This window comes from Kogia breviceps, chromosome X, assembly GCF_026419965.1.
Source record: "Kogia breviceps isolate mKogBre1 chromosome X, mKogBre1 haplotype 1, whole genome shotgun sequence".
Taxonomy (NCBI): domain Eukaryota; kingdom Metazoa; phylum Chordata; class Mammalia; order Artiodactyla; family Physeteridae; genus Kogia; species Kogia breviceps.
Window position 1 is genome coordinate 120,360,302 of NC_081330.1, and position 22,521 is coordinate 120,382,822.

The 22,521-nt window shown below is 52.4% G+C and overlaps 1 protein-coding gene across 11 annotated transcripts in view; it reads left to right on the top strand.

Moving 5' to 3' along the window:
* The window catches only part of RAI2 (retinoic acid induced 2), a 404,475-nt gene extending 387,178 nt beyond the window's left edge, over positions 1-17,297 (top strand). For 10 of the 11 annotated variants that reach the window (XM_067023110.1, XM_067023116.1, XM_067023111.1 and 7 more), the window contains one exon: positions 15,322-17,297. In XM_067023110.1, the coding sequence (XP_066879211.1) occupies positions 15,322-16,929 (1,608 nt within the window). In that variant the 3' untranslated portion in view covers positions 16,930-17,297. Of the gene's footprint in view, positions 1-6,329; positions 6,523-15,321 lie in introns of all 11 variants that reach the window. The other variant, XM_067023119.1, reaches the window with a different exon arrangement.
* Positions 17,298-22,521: the final 5,224 nt, after the last annotated feature.

Below are 22,521 nucleotides of genomic sequence, written 5' to 3' on the forward strand. Positions count from 1 at the left end.
TGGCCAGATGCCAGGCCCGCCGGCTTCCTGGGTCTGTTTGTCTGCGTTGAGCCAGGGCCCCGCTGCTTCTCCCTCCCACACCCCTACCCACTCGTCCGGGTGGGCCCCTGGGGGTCTCCGGGACGGAAGGCTGCTAAAAGGCTGGCCTCCTCTGCTCTCTGATGGCAGCTCCACTCCCCCTGGCCTCTCCCGACCCCGCCAGCTCTGTGAATGCCAAGGAAATGGACTCTTTCAGTGGAGACTTATGCAGGAACCAAGCAAAGAATGGCCCCGAACCCATGTTCATAAAATCGATTCAAGTCAGGAAGAACAGCCAAGGGAGTCAGTGCTGTTAGTGCAGAAAAGTTTGCACGTGGAGGCTCGGAGCTGGGCTCTGAGCACTTGGGCGGCTCCTGCCGTTCTGGTTTTCAGCCAGTGGGGCTCAAGTTGCTCGGAGGCTGCAAGTGTCCGAGTGCCCCCAGCACCCGCCGTGCACAGAGCCGTCCCGGGAAGCACGGTGTCGGGTAAGGTGATGCTAGCTGCTGTTCTGAACAAGTCGAATGTGTGTTGCAGCTCAGGTACAACAGGAGTTTGTTCCTTCCTCACATAAAGCCCAAAGTGGCTGTTCCCGATGGCCAGGTGCCCTCCACCAAGCCATGAGTCAGGCGTGCACATTCCATCTTGTGGCTCCGCTGGCTCCGTCAGGCGGCCTCCAGGAGGTCCCTGTGCATCAAGGTGAGGGGAGGAGGAAGAGGTCGGAGCATCGTGTATGGAGGGTTTGTAGGAGCCAGTCCTGGAAGTGCCGGACATCACTTCCACCCACATTCTGTTTGCTAGAACTCAGGTACGTGGCCACACCAAACTGCTAGGGAGACTGGGAAATGTAGTCCAGGCAGATGAAGAGATGGGTACGGCGAACAGCTGGCCAGTTGGCCACAGATGACATACTTTTCTGGGAAGGGTGGGAATGAACCCTTACCTGGGTGGGAGTCATTGAGGTTCAGGAAGAGAGAGTTGCCCTTCAGGGGCCAGGGGTGGCTGGTGCAGGGGCAGTGGTGGAGCAGGGAGCTCAGGTTGAGGCCTGCTGCAGGGGCAGAAGGCGGCCAGGGAGTTCCAGGCTCCGGTCAGAGGCAAGGAGACACTCCCCCTTCGCCACCCTCAGCAGCCCCCCACGTGGGGCCCTCTCTTCCCCTCCCCGCCCCCGCAGACCTGCCTTCCCTGCACTGTGTCCTTCGCATGCTTGGAAAGCTCTGTCCCTTCCTGCCATCAGAACAACCATTCCCTGGGGATTCACAGCTCAGTTTGTGGGGGAAAAAGAAAAGCGAACAAACCAATCCAAACCAAGGTGGTACTGATCCGCCGGGGCTGCTGAGAAAGTGGATGAGAAAATGAATGTGAAACGCCTAGCAGGGCGCCTGGCACATAATAAGCAAATGCTTAGTAAATAGCTTATTATTCTCATCTTGTGAGTGTGAGTGTGTGTGTTTGGGGGTGGGGTGGGGAGGGGAGAGCTAGCCAAGTCCCGCAAATTAAGCTACTCACTCTTTTCCTCCCTATCTAATGGTCTCATGACTGAATCATGACCTTGTGTTCAGCAGGGCCTGTGGAAACATCAGAAATGCGTTGGTTGAGTCAGCAATCCTCTGGCACATGGGTTCATTGTTGAAGGGCAACTTTTAACCCCCTTTGGAGGAGCCAGACGCACCTCTCACGTTCACAGCACCCTGTCTCTCCCTCAGGCCCTCCCCAGCCCCGGGCCCCAGGCCCCACACCTTTCCTCTTGCGCCTTTCCTCGTGCTCCTGGACTGCCGGCCCCGCTCATTCCACTGTCTCCTCTACTGACATCCTGCCCCCGTGGTAAGACCCAGTTCACATTGTCACTTCTGGGAGTGAAGGTTGAATGACTGGATCTCAGGGGTGGAGCAGGTGAGGACAAAGGAGAATTATCATGGATCCTGGTTTGGGGACCCCTCTGAGTGTTAGACGGGCGACAGGTGGACTCGTTCCTGCTTGCCCACCGTGGGGTGTATGCACGTGTGTGTGTGAACACACGTTCCAGAACTCCTCCCCGAAAGAAAATAGGAAATAACACCTATAATCTTCATTGCCAACTAGCCAGCTGTTACACTGCAGCCTTTCCTCCCCGTACGGCACCCTTGCATTGTTTATGCTATATTAGCCACAACCACGATACTTGCTTTAAGATAAATGTAGTGCATTTCTAGACTTTCCAAAGACTCACCAACCCAAAGATTCTGCAGAGCGCCTTGTTCTGTTCTTGAGAGAGCTTGTCTCCAGGCAGAGGGGTGCTTCTGACAAAACAGAATTCCAGAAAGAAGGCTCCCTGTTGAAAAGACGAGAGCGCTCTCCACCCTCTTCCTGCGTTGTCTGTGTACTTCTCAGGTCGAGGTTACTATTATTATTATCTTTAGGCGGTAGGCAGCCGATGAAGTGAAGTGGCATTTGTTTATTTATTGTTTTTCGGGCCCTGAGTTGGAACACAAGATCACTAGAAGAGAAACTCCCTCTATGACTCACCCCAGGAACATCTTGCATTCCGGCCAGCACAAATATGATTAAAAGAACTTTCTTGAGGGCCCAAATTATATTCTAGCAAAGGAGCACATTAGCCAAGCTGAGCATCTCTGGATCGTTTTGCTTTTGGAAAGGGAGCTGTCTCTGGCCTCGTCACGTGCCTGGCTCTTTATGACATCTCAAGGCACGCTTCTAGCCGATTCCTCTGTGGCTTGGAGATTGTTACCATAACAGAGTGTCTTCTTCACAGGGGTCATAGAAAGTGCCACCAGTTGGGGAAACACCTGGTCATGGTGGCCTGAATTGGTGACATTTGGGTCGTCTCATAATAAGCACTAGAACTTTCCAGGGCATGGCTGGTGTAGCAGACATGGTTGGACATCCTGTCCCCATGCCCTCTCCGAGTGACCCAAAGGCTGCTCACTGAAAATACCTGTGGTTTTCCCTCAGGCTTTTTTTTTCTTAGTCTCAGGAGTGCACTAGGCCCGCGTGCTGGGCTGGCTGGAAGTGCCAAGGAATGAACACATCGTCCAGGAGCAGGCCCTTGACGTCTGATGGATGGGGGTTGGCGAATATATGCCCCAGCTCCCGGGCAGGTGTTCTCCGCTGTCTCCCAGCGGTACCTGTGCAGCTGAGCCCCAGTCGCCCACAGTGGTAACTTACTTGATAAGCTGGCTTCCTTCCTTTCCAAGTCTCACTGCTTCACTTCTCTGCTGGTGTTTTCTAGATCTTCTGCCAAAGAAACTTCTCGCAGTCAAGCCAGTCTGTGGAGGAGCCCAAACTAAGATAAGGAGCCAATTGGGATCATCAAAACCCAACAGCTTTCCCCCTCCCCCTCCCCCTCCTTACAGTGTCTGCCACAGTTGGTGGTCGTTAGGCTTCCACCGTGGCTGTGACATTGCAGTAGCATGTGCGCATGGGGGTGCAGTCCTTTGAGACCCCTAACCTCTGCGGAGAAACCTGGTAAGACAGAGACCAGAGCTGGAGGGGAGGTAGCCAGTTGAGTAACGGGGCCCTGTGGAGACAGGTGCAGATATTGCTAAAACCTCTGGACCCAGGGGCCACATACTCATGTGGTTCCTGGCATGTGAACAGCAAGTGTTTGTTGACTGAGTCTAGGAAGGAATGAAGAATTGACTCGCATTCACTTCCTCTGTAAGCTCTGAAGGCTTAAAGGTTGAGGCCACGTCCCATACCCTTTTGGCACGTCAAGTGCCTTTTTTTTTTTTTTTTTTTTTTTTTTTTTTTTTTTGCGGTATGCGGGCCTCTCACTGTTGTGGCCTCTCCCGTTGCGGAGCACAGGCTCCGGACGCACAGGCTCAGCGGCCATGGCTCACGGGCTTAGTTGCTCCGCGGCATGTGGGATCCTCCCGGACCAGGGCACGAACCCGTGTCTCCTGCATCGGCAGGCGGATTCTCAACCACTGCGCCACCAGGGAAGCCCTCAAGTGCCTTTTAATGGAGCCAGCAAACTTGGTCGTAGCTTTAGGCTCTCATCTCTATGGAGGGATTTCAAGACAAGTAAGATTTCTCCCTTTGGTTGGTATCTGAAATCGCTCAGTTAGGATTTCATTTCTTTGTCCATAACATTATCACGGACTGAATTAAGTTTATTATACCAATAAAGGAAACATAATTCTCGGACCTATTAGTCATAGACCTCGTTGAGAATGAGTTTACCAGCCGCATTCTGGAAAACCCAGTGTTGATAGAGGAAACCCAATTCTGACTGCGCAGGGAGGGCGTGAGAGGTAGGCAAAGACGGAGATCAGGCACCAGCAGGAGACTAATCTATGTTGTTTTCTACGACTGACACCTCATGTCGTAAGTGAACGTGCTTGGTGGTTTTGAAAGCATGGGAGAAGCTTTCCCCGAATTTAGATCACCTTTCTCATGTACCCCTGGTGCTGGTGAACAAGTTCCTGTTTTCCCTCATTTTACGGGGAAGCTCCACTCCCACCTCTCCCTCCACCAAGCTGCACAGCAACCAAGCGGCTGTAGCTCGACGGCGATCCCTTTTGGGTAGCTGAATAAAGCTCATTCCGCGTTTTTCTCACAGCTTGTTCCTCAGTTTCTCGGTTTTCTCTCTTCCAGCTGAGCAACCTTCTTTCCTTCAACTCTTGCCCAGTTAGCTCAGAAAATGCCTCTGCTTTCTCTCTCCCTCTTGTCCTTACCCAATTCCTCTCCTCTTCCACCCTTCCCTTGTTTTTGAGAAAATGCCCCTAATCTTGCAGCTAAGCAGGAGAGGAGAGCTATTTAGGCCCTTCCGTCACGGAGAAAGAAAACTGTCGGATCTGAAGTGAAATTATGCATCATGGCCAATCAGCGATAGCTCTGGAACGTCACAAATGCTCGTGAGTCCATACTGCAGATACAAAAGGCTCTTCTTTCTCCCCCAGCCTCTCGGCCTGAATGAGAAGTAGATTTTTGTATTTATTGAATTGTTTTCCCATTGTCTTTCATTTCCTGTAGGGCAACAGTGTACTTTTCTATTTTCACTACAAATGTTCAGTATTTCAGCTATGCTGGGGGTTGAGTGAGTTTTTGTGGAAACCTCGCCATCAGATGCAATATTAATTCTATGGTAAATGCCTTCCCAGTTCCTAGCAGCTGATTTTAATACGAACCTCTGAACAAACAGGGCTCTAACTCAGAAACTGAACGTCCACACCCATTGGGAGCGTTTGTAATGCTACTTAAGACGCTGAGAGGAAGTATAGGCGGTGGATCTGATAATGATGACAGTGATGCTAGTGACAAGGGGACAGTAATGACGGTGATGATATGATGGCTGTGACAGTGAGAATGATGATGATGAAGCTGAAGACAATGACAGTGGTGATGACCATGGTGACAGACAGTAGTGGAGATGATGATGTCAGCCATGTTATTTTTAACATTATCACCAACTTTTTTTTTTTTGGCTGCGTGGGGTCTCCGTTGCTGCGCGCGGGCTTTCTCTCGTTGCGGCGAGCGGGGGCTGCTCTTCGTTGCGGTGCGCGGGCTTCTCATCGCGGTGGCTCCTCTTGTTGCGGAGCATGGGCTCTAGGTGCCGGGCTTCAGGAGTTGTGGCTTGGGCTCTGGAGAGCAGGCTCAGTAGTTGTCGCTCACGGGCTCAGTTGCTCCGCGGCACGTGGGATCTTCCCGGACCGGGGCCCGAACCCGTGTCCCCTGCATTGGCAGGCGGACTCTCAACCACTGCGCCACCAGGGAAGCCCTAGCCATGTTTTATTGGGCACTTTCTAAGTGCCAGGCCCTGTGCCAGGTACTTTACACCGATTATTTCCTTTCATCCTTTACAACCGCTCTAGGTCTTCCCGCCACCCCAGGTCTTTTCTAACCTCCGTTTTGCACAGAGGGAAACCGAGGCTCAGAACTAACTTGCCCAAGGTCACACAGCTAGCAAAGTTAGGCAGAGCTGAAGTTTGAACCTAGGCCTGTCTGAGTTCGAAGCTTGTGCTTCTGACCTCTCCCGGGAGTGGGGGGCAGGGGCAGTGCCCAGGTGAGGCTGGCACAGTTTTCATGCCGAGAGTTGCTGAGGGGCTCATGTGCATTAGGATAAAGGGGAAATCTGAACTCCAGTCCTTTGCACCTCGCAAATCTGCACCCCTTCCTCCCAGTGACCCCTCGGAGGGTCTATTTCTGGCACGCTAGTCTCTGGAAAATGTCCTGCTAATGACACGGGATTATAAACAGTCCTTTTCCCAGAACAAAAATTTAACCTTTGTATCTCAATCTAATTAGAAGTGTTTTCTCTTCCAGGAGCAGGTTTTTTCCCTCTTTGTTCCTTATCTAAGAGGTTTCTTTATTGCCAGAAAAATCTCCAAACACCGTAGCGTTTTAGGATGATAGACCCTGGCCAGAGACCTTGAACATGACTGTGCACGAGATGGCCTCTCCGGCCCCAGCACCTGAGGGTGTTCGGGCGCCGTGTGTCCAGCTTAAGGCTCTGGGACCTTGGCCGAGTGCAGGGCTGGACACTCCTGGGCTCTCACAGCCCACCCCCAGGTGAGTGTCCCCTGCCACCACCAGCAGTTCTTTATGATTCTCTCTGGTGATTCTGATCAGCGTCTCTCCCCTTCCCCTGGGCTCACCAAGACTTGAGGAGGGTGCTTCTTTCCTCTTAGTTTCAGGGGCAGCCCTCTCTGGACAATAAGCGTTTCTCCTCTACCTTAGAAGGGGTCCTCTCACTGACATCTCTTCCCATTGCTGTCTAGGGCCTGGCATTCTTTTTGTGTGTGTGTGTGTGTTACGCGGGCCTCTCACTGTTGTGGCCTCTCCCGTTGCGGGGCACAGGCTCCGGACGCGCAGGCTCAGCGGCCATGGCTCACGGGCCCAGCCGCTCCGCGGCATGTGGGATCCTCCCGTACCGGGGCACGAACCCGTATCCCCTGCATCGGCAGGCGGACTCTCAACCACTGCGCCACCAGGGAAGCCCGGGCCTGGCATTCTTTTAGAGACTTACTCCTTTACCTCTGCAAGAACTGTGCACCTTGAGGGAGCGCTGTTAGAAGCAGATCGCCCTGGGAGAGAATCAGTTGGTTAATCTTTGGGGAATTGAACTGAGGCTAAGACAGTGAGCCTGTGGAGAGGACAGCGTCAGGGCGGAGGACTACGAGATGCGCGCCTCGCACGCGGTAAAGGTACTCAGATAGTTTCTGAAAGAATACACACATGAGTGGACGTGAACCTAGTGCTGTCTTCCGGCCCCGCACCCAGGCCTGCAGCCCAAGGGCCGCCATAGGTCCTCTGTGGGCAGGCTGGAGGTACTTGGGAGTGTAAAATGAGATCAGCAAGGCAAAGACATCCGACAGTCTCCACCTGGGCCAGAAAGGAACCAGGGCAACTGCGTGGCACCCTCCACAGCCAGAGCCCCAGATCCCTCCTGTGCTCTGGTGGAATCCTACCACCGTCGTAGGGGCGTTTGGGGCATCGTGGGTTCCCCAGAGCGCTGTGATGTCTTCACCCCACAGACACTGCCCTGCTCTGGAAGTCGAGTCCCAAGAGAGAGAAACCATGCTCTGACTGAAGCCGAAGGGTCTTCTTGCCTTCTCCCTTCCTTTTGGCCTTCTCTTCTCCTCTCGCCTGGTTTCGAGATGAACCAGAACTCCCAAAAGAGCCTGCCTCCTTTCTCTAACCTTTCCCTCTTCACCATTCCTGGTCCCTCCCTCCAAGCTGCTCCCCTCACCCGCCGCTGTGCGCTTTGGAGTTGGGAGGATAGGGAATGGAGTCTTGGGGGGCGGGGCATGGGAGTGGCCCAGAAAGACCCGCCCCCATTCTGTCCTTCCCCCACCCCCTTGTGCCCTTTCCCTCTTCCATCCAAGTCTCTTGAATTCCCACACCTCCCCATCCCTCAGGACCCGCAGCGATTCCTACAAGACCGGGTTCGACTCCTTCCCGGCAGGCAGCACTCACTCGTGGGAGGCCTCAGTTAACTTTCCACCCCACCGTGAGAGGGGGGCAGTAGCCCACGTTACAGAAGAGGAAACTGAGTCCCAGGGACACAAAATGACTTTACCCGAGTCACAAAGAGCTCGTGTGTGTGTGTGTGTGTGTGTGCGTGTGTGTGTGTGTGTGTGTGTGTGTCTTGACTCTCATCTTTTACTTCTGTTTCAATTTCTTGTCTATTAGGTATCATGGTCTCGAGGGTTTATTTCATCTTTTTTATCAAGCTCCTCACCCATCAGACTCTATTTGACAGTTTGATGGTTGAACCAGACCATCCCACATACTTTGGTGTTGGACTCTGGTTAAGGGATACAGACGTAGCAGGGGGACCCCTTTGCCTCAAGTGAAATTTGAACCCAAGGCAATGGCTGAGGGACTGTGCTTTTGAAGGAGCACAGGTCTGAGAGTCTTGCACGCTACCACCTGTGAGCCTCACTCAACCTCTGAACGTCAGCTTCCTGCTCTGCAGAATGTGAGGGGTGGCCTGGGCCAGTGACGCCAAGACTCGTTCAGGCAGGGGGGGACCCTTGGAAGTCTCCCTGGGCCTTGGAAGCCCTGTCTCTCCTGCTGAGTTCCAACTTTCTCATGCTTGCACTCCTATCAGAAAAAAAGAGAAAGAATTGAACACCCCCTCAACACATACACATTGTTAAATTATATATGTCTTCCTGTATTTATTTATTACATATGCCATACAATAGAAAAATGGGAGTAAAAAGGATGAGATGGTAAAATGGACATCAATAAGTTTTATGACGACTTTACCCTGCTCCCCGGGAAGGCCTGGGAGTGCCCTGGTGTCAGTGGCCAGTTTACGATGCTCAGGCTCGCTGCTTCCTCTGCCTGATTGTCTCACAGCTCCCACTTTTTCACCAGTATCACATCACATCAGAGCTAAGATCTATCTGCACTCAGTCCTCTCTGGCAGAACTCCCCACAGCCGCTGCCCACTTTCACGAAGGTGAGACTCAGTCACCAGCTGCATGGCCACCACTGTTTTAATAAATGAAGTAACATGTTGGGGAGCTCGTTCCCAAAGCTAACTTGGGTAGTCATAGTCCTTTTGGAGGGCCGTGTAGATCTCTGCGTGTAAAAGGCAATCAGCTGTAAGCCAGGTGACTATTTTGTGTATTCTCCGTATTGTAGCCGATTGGGGAATACATTCATGTGATAATTACGTTCACAGCTTCAGTAGAAACGTCCTGTGCTGATGTTTGAAGCTCAGAAAATTTAATCACTGGGGCAAGTAATTGACAATTATTACACCCTATGGGGAGAGCAAAACCGTTTTTTACCCAGTTGGAATTAATTCTTAGATATTTAGTGCATAGCAGGTCCTGAATGGTGAAACCATATCTACGTCGTATTAAAGGATGAAAGTTGTGCTTTGCTCATTTCACTCACAGTAAGTGGCTGGTGATTTTTATACAGAATTAGGTTGATCATTGAGGGTGTAGTTTGAAGTGCTGGATCGAAAGCAAGAAACAGATTTAGAATAGGGTGCAGTTGGGAGGGGGAGGATGCTTACAGAGGTCTCTGGGAAGTCAGCCTTGCAAGAAGGAGTGACACCTCCCTTTTCCCCGGGGGCGGGGGCACATGGGAAGACTCTGTGATGGCCAGGGTGGAAGTTGAGGGAATTCCGGACTTGATGGCTTTAATCTTTTCTGTGAAGTAAGAAGCAAGATCAGCCACTAAGAAGAAGGTTGGCTGACCAGGTGCCTTGTTCTCTGGCCTTTGGATTAAGGCCATTCTGACTGCATAGTAGAGTCACCTGGGGAATTTTTCAAAACTCCAATGCCCCGGCTGTACCCCAGACCAATTAAGTCAGAGTCTTGGTGGTGGGACCCAGGCATCAGTATTTTTTAAAGCTCCCGGGTGATTCTAATGTGTAGCCAAGTTGAGAACCAGAGCTCAGCCAGCCCTTGTCAGATGGGAGCGTGCGCACAGATCATCCCGGGAGCTTGTCGAGATGCAGGTGCTGCTTCAGGTGGTCTGGGGTGGGGCTCGAGACTCTGCATTTTTAGCAGGCTCTCAGGTAACGCTGCTGCTGCTCCAAGGACATGGACGATCCAGTTCTGACCTGAAAAAATGATGGCTGCCTACAGGCTCCATAAAAACCAAAGCTGTTGATATTTTACAGTTGGAAAACACATAGTATCAGGATATATTTTTAGAAAATGAATGTCTCTTTTAAAATTTATTTATTTATTTATTTGTGGCTGCTTTGGGTCTTCGTTGCTGTGCGCGGGCTTTCTCCAGTTGCGGCGAGCGGGGGCTGCTCTTTGTTGCGGTGCGCGGGCTTCTCACTACGGTGGCTTTTCTTGTTGCGGAGCTCGGGCTCTAAGCACACGGGCTACAGTAGTTGTGGCTCGCGGGCTCTAGAGCGCAGGCTCAGTAGTTGTGGAGCGCGGGCTCTAGGCACGAGGGCTCAGTAGTTATGGCTCATGGGCTGAGTAGTTGTGGCTCGCGGGCTCAGTAGTTATGGCTCACAGGCTCAGTAGTTGTGGCGCATGGGCTTAGTTGCCCTGCAGCACGTGGGGTCCTCCCGGACCAGGGCTCGAGCGCGTGTCTCCTGCGTTGGTAGGCGGATTCTTAACCACTGCGCCACCAGGGAAGTCCCGAAAATAAATGTATGTCTTAGAGGAAGAAATTTATCTTGATAAAATATCTAGGTGAGGCTGACTTCAGGGGAAGAGGAGGGAAGGTCACATCTGTAGGCTGTTCGGGCTGAAGGGGGTGTCCCCAGGATCGGGACCAGGGGACTCCAGAATGGCCCGCCCTAGAGCATCCAGGTCCTGGAGGTGGAATCTGCCCAGATCACTAAGACTGCTTACCCTGAGGCTGAACTCACTTCCCCGTGACCTTACTCCAGTGGTCCCAGGGTCCTCACAGGGCTCCCAAGCAGCCAGTGGCCCCTGGCTTGCGTTACCACGAGGTGACCCTGCCCACCAGACCTCAGAACACAGTCCTCAAGCATTTCCTCAGGGGCGCTTGGCGCTGCAGACCAGGGGCCTTGTGGTCGTCTTGATAGTTGTTTCTGTGGTGAAGATGCTCTCAATTCACAGTACAAAATCAAGCCCCTCTCTAGAAGGTGATATAGGGCTCCTGGCATGCCCCCAGGGCTTTTGTCCAAATTGCCAGCTCAGAAATCAAGCTCTGCGTGAGGCGGTCTCGGGGATCCTGTCCTGGGTTAGAGTGGGGTCACAGTCATTCTGAGCTTCCTTCAGTTGGAGTCGGTGCAGGCTCCCCAGGGGGTCCCCATGGGATCACTTAGTATGTAGCTGAAGGTATTAGGTTGAGTGTGTGAGTGTGTGTGTGTGTGTGTGTGTGTGTGTGTGTGTGTGTGTGTGTGTGTGTGGAGAGAGAGAGAGAGAGGGGGAGAGAGAGATTAGGTGTTAAAGGCCCACAACAGGAGAATAGATGGACTCTACGACCTAGAGAATAGTCTAAATTATCTGAGTGGTCAACTGTTTTCACCTTTGAAATTAAGCTATAAGTGAATCCTCGTCAACAGAATGTCAATCTGTATGGAAGCCTGTAAGGTGGATTGAGTCCTTTGTGCAACGCTCTGGGGGCAGGAGGCCTGGGAGGCAGGCCCGGCTTGCAGGGCACCCAGTGGGGTGCAGATGTGGGGCGGGTCACTGACCGACTGCCTGGGAGTTGGGCCCCAGGTTGGCTTCTTCACAGACGTAACTCCTTATCGGGAACACGGCACACGTGTCGCTTTGCTTTGGTTTTCTTTGTGTGTGTCAGAGAAACACGGGACCCTAGGGTGAATCCATTCACAGGTCGCCCTGACAGACTCTTCACTGTCCGCAAAGTGCTTTCGCATCTACCGTCTCGTCTTTGGAGTCTCGCCCTGGCTGGTGAAGGTGGGTGACTGCCACGTTCCCCTTCGTGGCACCTGTGGGCCTGACCCTCTGCTCTCTCCACAACAAGAGCATGGTGACCTCTGTGATAACTGGCCTCTGGCAAGTTTTATTCAGCCTCTCTGGGTCATGGTTTCCTCATCTGTAAAAAAGATCGGGAAGAGGATAGAGATATAAGCTTTAATGTCCCTGCCAGTCTTGATATGCCATGATTCTATAAATGTGACAAGACGCTGGTTATGAGGACGCCGGGCTGCGAAGGGCCTAGTTACTCATTCATGCCCTCCTTTCTGAAAGGATTCACCAGCTACGCTTATAAAGATGAGCACGTGAGAAAGTTGTTTCTCATACTGGCAGTGCCAGTATGAGGGGGAGGGTCAGGACTAGACAAGGTAAGTTGGGGTCCTGTGGAGCTCAGTGGGGTTGGGGGAGATCTCAGAGGATGAGACTCCAGAGTCTTGACAGGTGAGCAGGAGTTGGCTGGGTGAAGGTCAAGGCCCAAGAGGGTTCCAAGCTGAGGGGCAGATCCTAGGGACAGTGTGCTCCTGGTATCCTTAGATCTTCGTGATAGTTAGACAGGGGGTTCAGGTGGCACTTTTGTGACCCCACAGGTCTCTGAGCCCAGTTACTGCCCCAGACAGTCCTTCCTCACCTCCCCAGCTGCTCTGTGCCCTGGGGCTTCTCGCCGGAGTCTCCATCTGGGGGGCACATAGGCAACTGGCCACGGGCCAAGGGAGCGAGGGTCTCCAGCAACCGCAGATCCAGATCACGCCCATTACACCCCGCCTGGTACCCCCACAGGCAATGCGTGCAGGCCGAGCGGATGGCCGATCTCATTTAAATCCATTTGCAAACAATGTTTTGAAAAACCCAAACAAAAGGCTCCCTGCCGCCTCTGAAGAAATGGCACCCCCTCTGCTTGAGCATTATGTGGTGGCTTCTGGGACACGAGCTCTCCAGTCAGCATCTGGCTTCTGGCTTGTCCTCAGGGACACAGACTTGCCCTGTGAGCCCTCATCTCAGGAGCTCGTTGTCCTCCTCAGGGCATCCCCGGGGCTTCCAGCAGCGGCTCCTGCAACAGTGACACCCACTCCGGCCCCCCAGCTGCTGACCCAGAGTCGGGGTGCCTGCTGGCAGGGTGAATGAGGGGAGGAGGAGAAGGGCGGAAGAGGGGAAGAGCCCCCTGGGAGGCGGGAGGGTGCTTGATGAAGCCGGTGCAGCCCTGGGCCCCGCGTGATACCTGATGGGGAGCGGGTGCTCGGTCCCCGGTCCGGAGCGGCAGGCATCGTCTCAGCAGGCCTCTAGGTGAGGGGCTGGGGCTGCTTCCCGGGCCTGCTTGGCTCAGTCGTCAGGCAGGTCCAAAGCTGTCACGTGGGAGGAGGCAGGGGTGGTTGTCCGGCCCTTGGCCCCTGAGATGCTGCGCACAGCCACCCGCATCCTGGCCTGTCCCGCGTCCCATCTGGCTCGGGCCCAGTTCCCGGAGGCTTGAGGCCCCCGACCCTTCCGGAGGAGGCCCTGGGCGCTCAGGACCTTCGAAGGGCTGTCCGTGAGTGGCCGACAGAGCTCTGTCCTGCCGAGGCTGATGTCCCTCCTGGCTTGGCTCTGAGGCCTTCTCGTGCCAGCCAGTCTCTGTCCGATCAACGGCATGCACCCCCAGTAGACTCTAATCCGCATGAAAGCAGGAGCATCTCCAGGATCATGACGGCATCTCCAGCCCCCAGCAAAGCGTTGGGCAGGCAGTAGGCATGCAGCAAATTGATCGGTTGGGTGGATGCATGAATGCATGGAAGAATGCATAAATGGCGTATCGGAGGCATGGAATTTTCTGGGCCGGTTCAGGGAGCACGTCTCTCGGGAAACACCAGGCCCTTCAGCTGGGGCAAGCCCCCTCAGGCTCCCTGGGGACAGGCTTCCTCCCTGCTGTGCCCCAAGGGCATCATTGGCCACCACGCTCGCTGGGCCACTTCGTGATCATTTCTGGAGCGCACCTTGCCCCTGAGGAGCTGGGCTCTGGTGCCCTCCCTCAGAGGCTCTGCAGTGTGCCCTGCCGAGGGCATCCCCCGCTATTCCTTCTCCATAAAGTTGTTTTCACAACGTGCTTCCGCTTGTGCTCCCCTCCTCCTGCTTCAGAGAAGCCCCTTGTTCTCTGCGTTTGACACGTGATTGTCTGGAAATATCACAGAGTTGTTCATTTCTTAAAGCTGCCTTCCTGTAGTGAGGCCTCGGTTGTTCACTTCTAATCCCATGGTGTGCTGGACCGCCTCTCTTGTTTTGGAGGTTGTGTTGGTAATTTCGGGGTGAGGAGAGAAGGACAAGTTGACCCCAGGACGAAAGTCTAGACGGCCCAGACAGGTGAGGTCAAGAATCGGAGTTGCCCAAGGCCTGCCCAGCAAGACTGAGGATTATTGAATTATTATTGAGTCCAGCCAGACTCCAGGGCTGCACAGATCCCCGAGTTAGACATGGTGCCTGCCTTCTCCATGGTAACAAGGCTAAATATGGACGCGTTTCCATGGAGAGCCATATCGCAGCTGCAGCCCTGCTTCCTCCAGGAAGCACCGGCACTGGGCTTCTTTGGCTTCTCAGGAGGTGGCCCAGTGGTTCCGCGGACATCAAGAAAGTATATCTCACCTTTGAGGATGTTTGTTTCCAACAAGGGTTCCGTTTCCCCAGCCCTAGATTCGTCAACATCTGTTCCTCTTGACGGCTAGAAGTCAGGAGCAAGAGGTCACGGGTCAGGCAGACGGAAATGGGGAAAGTGACGCTGGACCCAATGAGCATTCGTGCAGGTTACCCTGTCTTCACTCCTCGGAGTGGCTTTTCCTATTACTGGAGGAAAGGGGGTGTCACTGGTTGCAGGCAGACAACTGTAATGAGCCTTGTATAAATACACTGCTGTTCCTCTCATCAAGCCTCTTTCGGAAGAATTATTGCTGCTACAAAGAGTTTTTTAAATGCTTTCCATAACTGGGATGGCCCCCTTCCAATTTCATACAATCTCCTAACGTGACAGGGTTCTATTTGTTTTCTTAAAGGAAAGTAGGTCTTTGCTGCATATTTGAATTTGAACAAGTCCAATCCCCGCATATCTTTATTTGAGTTTGAACAAGTCCAATCCCCGCATATCTTAAGTGTCCGACAGAACAATGTGGAATGAAACTTTGTGTTTGTTGCCGGCTAAACATATAAGCTGAGTGAGTATTCGGCTTCACAATCCTCTGTTTAACCTCACTTGGCTATTTAGTCATTACATCATCGGTGTTTATGGTTTAATCGTCTGTTAAATTGGGGCTGTCCACGCACAGCTGATCGTATGGGTGTGTTCGTATATATTAGGAAATATCTGTAACATGTATGTAGACACAGAGGGATGGGTGCGCTCCCCGGGTAACTTAAGATGTGGAAACTTTTAAAAGACGCAGAGAGGGCTCTCGAGGCCATTATAAAGAGTCTCGGAAGGCAGCTTCATATGGCGTGTTCTGTGTTGCAGGCCGAGTGGCATCAGAGCCGAGTGATGGACGACCTGCAGTCCCAGAACCTCTCCATGGACATGAGCGACTCCTCCCCTGCCCTGACCAGTAACAGACTGGAGAACGGCATGGCCCAGCTCATCACCACTGAGGCCTGGAACATCAACTCGGCCGACCTGGTCAAGAAGGCCCTGGTGACCGTGCCGGCCCCGTCCATTCTCAGCCCCCCGGCCGAGCCCCAGGGCGGCGTGGCTCTCAAGGTAGCGGCCACCGTGCTGCAGCCCCTGTGCCTCGGGGAGAGCCCGGTGGTGATGCCCATTCACATGCAGGTGGAGGGCAGCTCCGCGCCGGAGCTCAACCCTAACGGCAACGCCACTTACGTCATGACCACCCAGGGCCCCGTGCAGCTGCCGGTGGTGCTGGAGCAGCACGTCTTCCAGCACCTCAACTCCCCTCTGGTCCTGCCACAGGAGGCCCCGTGCTCCTCCGGCGCCATCCACAACAACCTCTTCCAGGGAGCCGAGGACCCCGAGGCCCAGCCCCAGCTCCTGGACCTCAGGATCCCCAGCCAGCCGCAGGAGCCCACGTTGCCCCTCGAAGCCGTGCTCCAGAATTTGTTTCCTTCGCAGGGCGCTCTCGGCCCTCCACCCTGTCAGCCTCCTCCGGGATACGCCCCTGTGCCCCCGCAGCCCTTTAACTCGCCCTTGTCCCCGCTGGTCCCGCCGGCCACCCTCTTGGTCCCCTACCCTGTCATCGTCCCCTTGCCTGTACCGGTCCCCATCCCCATCCCCGTCCCGGTGCCTCAGAGTTCTGAATCCAAGTTCAGCCCCAGCTTCCGAAAGCCGCCGTCCCCCTTCGGCCCGCTCCCCTTTAAAGGCACCCAGGCCCCTCTCCAGAAGGAGGAACTGAAGCCCTTCGACCTCCTCCCGCCGAGGGAGTACTTCCAGCTCGGCCGCCACACCGTCATCAAGATGGGGAGTGAGAACGAGGCCCTGGATCTCTCCATGAAGTCGGTGCCCTGGCTCAAGGCTGGCGAAGTCGGGCCCCCGATGTGCCCGGAAGATGCAGCCCTGGACCTGTCACTGGCGGCCCACCGGAAATCTGAGCCTCCCCCCGAGACACTGTATGACAGCAGCGGGTCAGTGGACAGCCCGGGTCACACTGTGATGGAGAAACTTCCCAGTGGCACGGAAGTGCCCTTTGCCCCCGCCACGCCCCACGAGGCCTGCACCGTGATGGATAGTCACATGGGCAGCAGCGACGCCGCCACCGAGCCGCCCAGCCAGCCCAGCAGTGAGGTCAAGGCTGAAAATAACATTGAGATTGTGGGCGAGTCCCAGGCGGCCAAGGTGATCGTCTCCGTGGAAGACACCGTGCCCGCCATCTTCTGTGGCAAGGTCAAAGGCCTCTCGGGGGTGTCCACCAAAAACTTCTCCTTCAAAAGAGAAGACTCCATGCTTCAGGGCTATGACATCAACAGCCCAGGAGAAGAGTGCATGGGAAACACGGAGCCCCTTAGGAAACCCGTCAAAAACCGGAGCATAAAGTTAAAGAAAGTGAACTCCCAGGAAATACACATGCTCCCAATCAAAAAACAACGGCTGGCCACCTTTTTTCCAAGAAAGTAAATAATGGCTTTTTAAAATTTTTATGATTATCGTATGGGGAAAGGTGCATTGGTTTTATAAAAAGGCATTTAAAACAAATTATCTTTGTTAATTATTTTGGGGAGTAGCTGGGAAGCGGGAAGGCAAATTGGCTCTAGAGGCCCTGTAAGCAAGTTTCATTTTCTTTTTTAATTTTTGACTTTTCACAAATGAGTAAATAAGAGCAACCTATTTTTCAAGCAGATTGCACATTTTTTGCAGCTTTAATGGAATATTGGGTGAATCAGAGGGGTAAAAAAGCTATTTTCATTGCCACAAAGTGCTTTGATGATGTAATACCTAATAAAGGGTAGGATGAATATTTCACAATAAATGTTTGTTTGCACTAACTGGTTGCAGTATTCGATCATTTATAAAATCTGCATTCCTGAACTGGCATGGTTTGGCCAAAACTGTCGCTTGTGAAGCACTGCAAGTTACCTGTGTTTAGAGACAGAAGCTCTTCAGGCATATTGGGCAAAGAAGAATCATATTGGCCTATGTCCTCAGAAAAGGAGGATTGGGGCAGGACAGGAATAAAGATGCAGACGTAGAGAATGGACTTGAGCACACGGGGAGGGGGGAAGGGTAAGCTGGGACAAAGTGAGAGAGCGGCGTGGACATATATACGCTGCCAAACGTAAAACCGATAGCTAGTGGGAAGCAGCCGCACGGCACAGGGAGGTCAGCTCGGTGCTTCGTGTCCACCTAGAGGGGTGGGACAGGGAGGGTGGGAGGGAGGGAGACGCAAGAGGGAAGAGATATGGGGATATATGTATATGTATAGCTGATTCACCTTGTTGTACAGCAGAAACTAACATGCCATTGTAAAGCAATTATACTCCAATAAAGATGTTTAAAAAAAAAAAAAGAAAAGGAGGATTAGGAATATGTATGACCTTGAGCAAGTCATTTCCCCTTCTGGCCCCTTTCTTCGTTTGTAAACATGTGGCAAAGGGAGGGGGTGGGGAGGTGAGTTTCAAGTACCCAATCCCCCCTCTAGTTCACAGAGACCCTGGATGTGCAGAATTCTGTCTGAAACCTTCCACAGACTAAAACAGACAAATGTCTCTAAAGGGAAATTTACCTGCTTCTTTTCCTCCCTCCCAAAATTTAGCTGAAAGGACTTTCTCTTCAACGGAAGTAGGAGCACTGTTCTGAATGACTAACAGTCTTGCAAGTCAAAAGTATTACCAAAGGCCACTCAGAATAGGAGGGAAGTCCAGTGGATTAGGAGGTGTCTCATGCAAGCTCCCGGCCCAGGGCAGAGAGTGATCCAATGCCCGTGTCCACAGCACTGAGGCTGAGAAGCCGCCGTTAAACCGTCTCCCGGTGGACAGGATGCCCCTGGAAGGAGAGAACAGCGCGAAGCCATCCACGCCAACGAGGAGCTGTGAGTGTACGTTTAAAATTGACCTGCTAGGTGGCACAGCACACTTGGGTCTGAAATGGTGCTGGCGAGACACTGATTACAGCGTGCCTGCTTTTAAACTTCAGCCTCTTTCTTTCACTTCTTGCAGTTAGTATGTATCCAGCTGTTACCGTGAACACGAACAGGAGGGAAAGCAGTTGCGAGACTGTTCTTTTGTTACCAGGCCCTCCGTGTATAGGGTTACAGTTTTAGCTGGTCCGGTACCATACCCCTGTAATGGATTTTCTTTTTCCTGCTCTTTGCCTGTGTTGTTAAAATTTCTCTTTCGAAGTGTGACCCGATGAGAAATAACCAAATAGTTGTTTCTCATGAGGCTCACTGGACCCACTCTCTTACACCAGCCAGGCTCCATCCTTTAAGCTTCTGCATGGGGCCGTCTTTTCCAGTTGTACTCCCATTGCGGGTTTCTGGCCATGTTTCCTGAGCAGGGCGTGTGTATTCCAGTTTCATATACAACCAACACAGGTGTGCTTAGGGGCTAGCATTTCCCATTCACCTGCTGTCCTTTTCTCACCATGTTTGCGGTTGTTTCTGTTGCCCCTGCAGTGCTCGGTGGCCTTTCTGCACCGGCCAGCAGGGCCCCTGTCTTCACAGTGTGCTGGGAAATCTTTGAGGGAACAGAATTCTCAATTTGCCCTTTAGAAGCAAGCGTTTAAAGCTGACTGAGTGACATCTAGGTGGAAAGGAAGGCACTTGTAACCTGTAATCACATTATAAACGTGAGGCTGCGAATTTCTCTTTGCTGTATCTGGAGATGCCCTTTTCTCTTCAGGTGTCAGCTCTGGTTGGGTGAGAAATGCGGGCTCCACCGCCAGCCGTGGGTGTGGAGCCAGCGTGGGCCATCCCCCGGCCCTGGCAGAGGCCTCTGCTCCCACCCCAGCCGGGCCCATCCATGGGCCTTGCCAGGCACTACTGGGATCTTCGGAGAGGGGCCTTTGTGGTGGGGACTGGCCGTCGAGTTGGGAGACTTGCTCAATGAGATCTGTGAACCCTAGACACAAGAGTGTTGTGTTGGGACCAGGGTTGCGCTACAGGGGCAGTGACACCCTCTGCCTGCCCCCCTCTCAGCCTTTGGTGGAAACCAGCATCTACTTTGCTAGGGAATCAAGAGAAGGGCGAAGGGCCTGCCGTTGCACCAGACTGAGCCTAGGGTTCACCCCTGGTGGCTCAATTCCGCTCTCGCTTCCTAGTCAGAAGTTTGCAGCCTTCCACGCAAACCTTAAGTAAGAGCCATCATCCTGGACCCATGCTTCCTGGTCTGAGACATGTGATTCCCACAGGGCGCAAAGAGGAGGCCGCTGGCAAACTCAGGCCCCATCACGGTTCTGCTCGATTCGGCCGGCTGTGGTCACGAGTAGTGCCCCATGCCTCACAACCGTCTCCAGCTAACCTACTTTCAGGTTGCAGCCATGCAGGATTTCCATCAGACGTCTTCTCATGACTTAATTTCCCATCTCTTCTCAAAAAAATGTTTTGGCCAACTAGCCTAAAGAACAGCTTTTCGGGGCTTCCCTAGTGGCGCAGTGGTTGAGAGTCCGCCTGCCGATGCAGGGCACACGGGTTCGTGCCCCGGTCCGGGAGGATCCCACATGCAGCGGAGCGGCTGGGCCCGTGAGCCATGGCCGCTGAGCCTGCGCGTCCGGAGCCTGTGCTCCGCAACGGGAGAGGCCACAACAGTGAGAGGCCCGCGTACAGCAAAAAAAAAAAAAAAAAAAAAGTAAAAAGGGGGCTTCCCTGGTGGCGCAGTGGTTGAGAATCCGCCTGCCGATGCTGGAGACACGGGTTCGTGCCCTGGTCCGGGAGGATCCCACATGCCGCGGAGCAACTAAGCCCGTGAGCCATGGCCGCTGAGCCTGCGCGTCCGGAGCCTGTGCTCCGCAATGGGAGAGGCCACAACAGTGAGAGGCCCGCGTACCGCAAAAAAAAAAAAAAAAAAGAACAGCTTTTCGGAGTCTTTCAGGAAATATGATTAGTCCCCAGGAATGTTGACATTTGCTCAGACTTGTCAAGATGGCTTCAGTTGGCTTCAGTTCAGAAATGAAAAAACATTGGAACAAGTTACTAACATTCATCTTTGGGGGGGGTAGTGATCCTCCTGGTAAAGTAAAAACTAGTTGATCTAGAGGGGAAAAAAGAAAGATTTAAAGAGGATACAGTTACTCTCCTAACCAAGGAAGTCCTTGACAGTGAGTAGAAAATTCTAAAGTGAGGTCAAACATTTGTTTAGATTCAAAGGCAGAACTCTCACACTTGAAGCATGAAAAAAAATATGTCTGCAGTGGTAAAAACTCCCAACTCCAGGAAGAAGGAAGGGAGGAAGAAGGTTGCCGATTACTGAGGGAGTATGTCAATATAGTCATTATCTTTATAAATAGCCTAATTAATAAAGCAGGAAAGGATTTAGATTTCATTTTACAAGTGAGAAAATTGAGGCTCAGAAGAGTTTTTTCTGCTTTCAGTTTTTAAGCATCACCGACTGAAAAATATGTACTTTGCAATGATTCTTAAATATTGGGTTTGAAGCCCGATGAACCCACAGGAATTTGGATCCTTTGGGGGCAAAAACCAGTATGAATTAATGAAGAGTCTGAATTACAGATTTTTTTTTCAATTATTATCAAGACCATTCCAGTTAACTGGAACGCCCAGAGCACTTGGCACAATGCTAGAGGGGAGATTTCAAGCTGAAGGGTGCGGATGCCAAGCCTCTAAAGGCCACACTCAAAAGCTGCTAAGCGGAAAACTTTAACAGCGGGGGGGGGGGGGGGGGAAGCGTTAGAGGTCATTCTGGCTGACTTTACTCCTCATTAAATAGAAAAGGCAATTTTCCAGAACAGCCCACTACCTACCACCAGGTCAAATAACCGACCTCCCGCATCAGTGAAACAAAATAGGGTGTATGTGAGGTCTTCAGGGTGCCGTTTTAATAAATTGAGATTTTATTTAAATTACCATATTGGTTATTTTATAGGAAGTAGTATGTATGAGTACTTGAAAGAACTGGTTCCAAAATATTGCAAATAATCCATCTGCAACTGTTACTAGGCCAGGGGATTTTTCAGCAAAGTGAGATTTTAGCTATGCTCTGGCAAAATTATGGACAAGTTCAAGTCAAAGGGGATGAAGTGTTGAGGTTTACTATATTAACCCAACTTGTGGGTTATTTTCCAACCAACTGTATTCTGTATAGACACCCAAAAGCATGGGCTCATGCTGCTGATGACGATGGTAGAGGCCATCGGGATGCTGTCCTCCCTCTGTGAAACCGGTTTTTTAAATCTAAGGTTTGATAACCCAGTCAATTAGTAAGAATGCGATGAGCCCCTTTACATCGCTAGTAGCATGCTGTCAGTCCCAAATGGTGTCAGGAATTCAGTTTTATTTATAAGTCTTCAAATAAGGAACTTGAAGAGTTTCTTCACTGCAGAAATTTTCATTAGGACACATTTCGGGCCATATTAAGAAGCACCACAACGAACAGACCGAATTCTTTGCGAGCAGGGACTGAAGCTTGTGTATCTCAAGGTTTCTCCACCTCGGCACTATTGGCACCTGAGACCGGATGGTTCTCTGTCGTGAGGCTGTCCTGCGGGATGTTTAGCAGCACCTCTGGTCGCTCCCCATGAGCTACCCCTCTCACCCCTTCCACGGAGCCAACCGTGAGCACACCAGTGTCTGCAGACATTGGCACGAGTATCCTGGGGGCAAAGTCACCCCTGCTTGAGAACCACTACTTTATTTCTAGGATCTGTCTAACACCTAGCCCACAGCAGGAGCTCAAAAATTCTTTGAAGAATGCATTTAATCAAGAAACAAGCAGAAAGAGAGATCTGTAGCTCTGATCTCTGGGTCCCCCACTCATATTCTCCGCTTTGCTACCTCAAGGCTGATCTGACCAGGAAACTGTCATTGGGAACTTCCATTCATCCATCCAAAGGGCCATCACTCGTCCAGCATGTAACACGGTCATCTAGAAGCTTCTGTCAACGGGGTTCAGCAAGACTACTCCGTGTCACAGAAGGGGCAGGCACTCACTCAGCCAGTCCTGAAGGGATGCCTCATTACCTTACCAACACCATGAAACCGGAAGGGGACCCCGTGATGGCTGTTCATCGGTCTTGTTTCCAAGGGCAGCATAACCC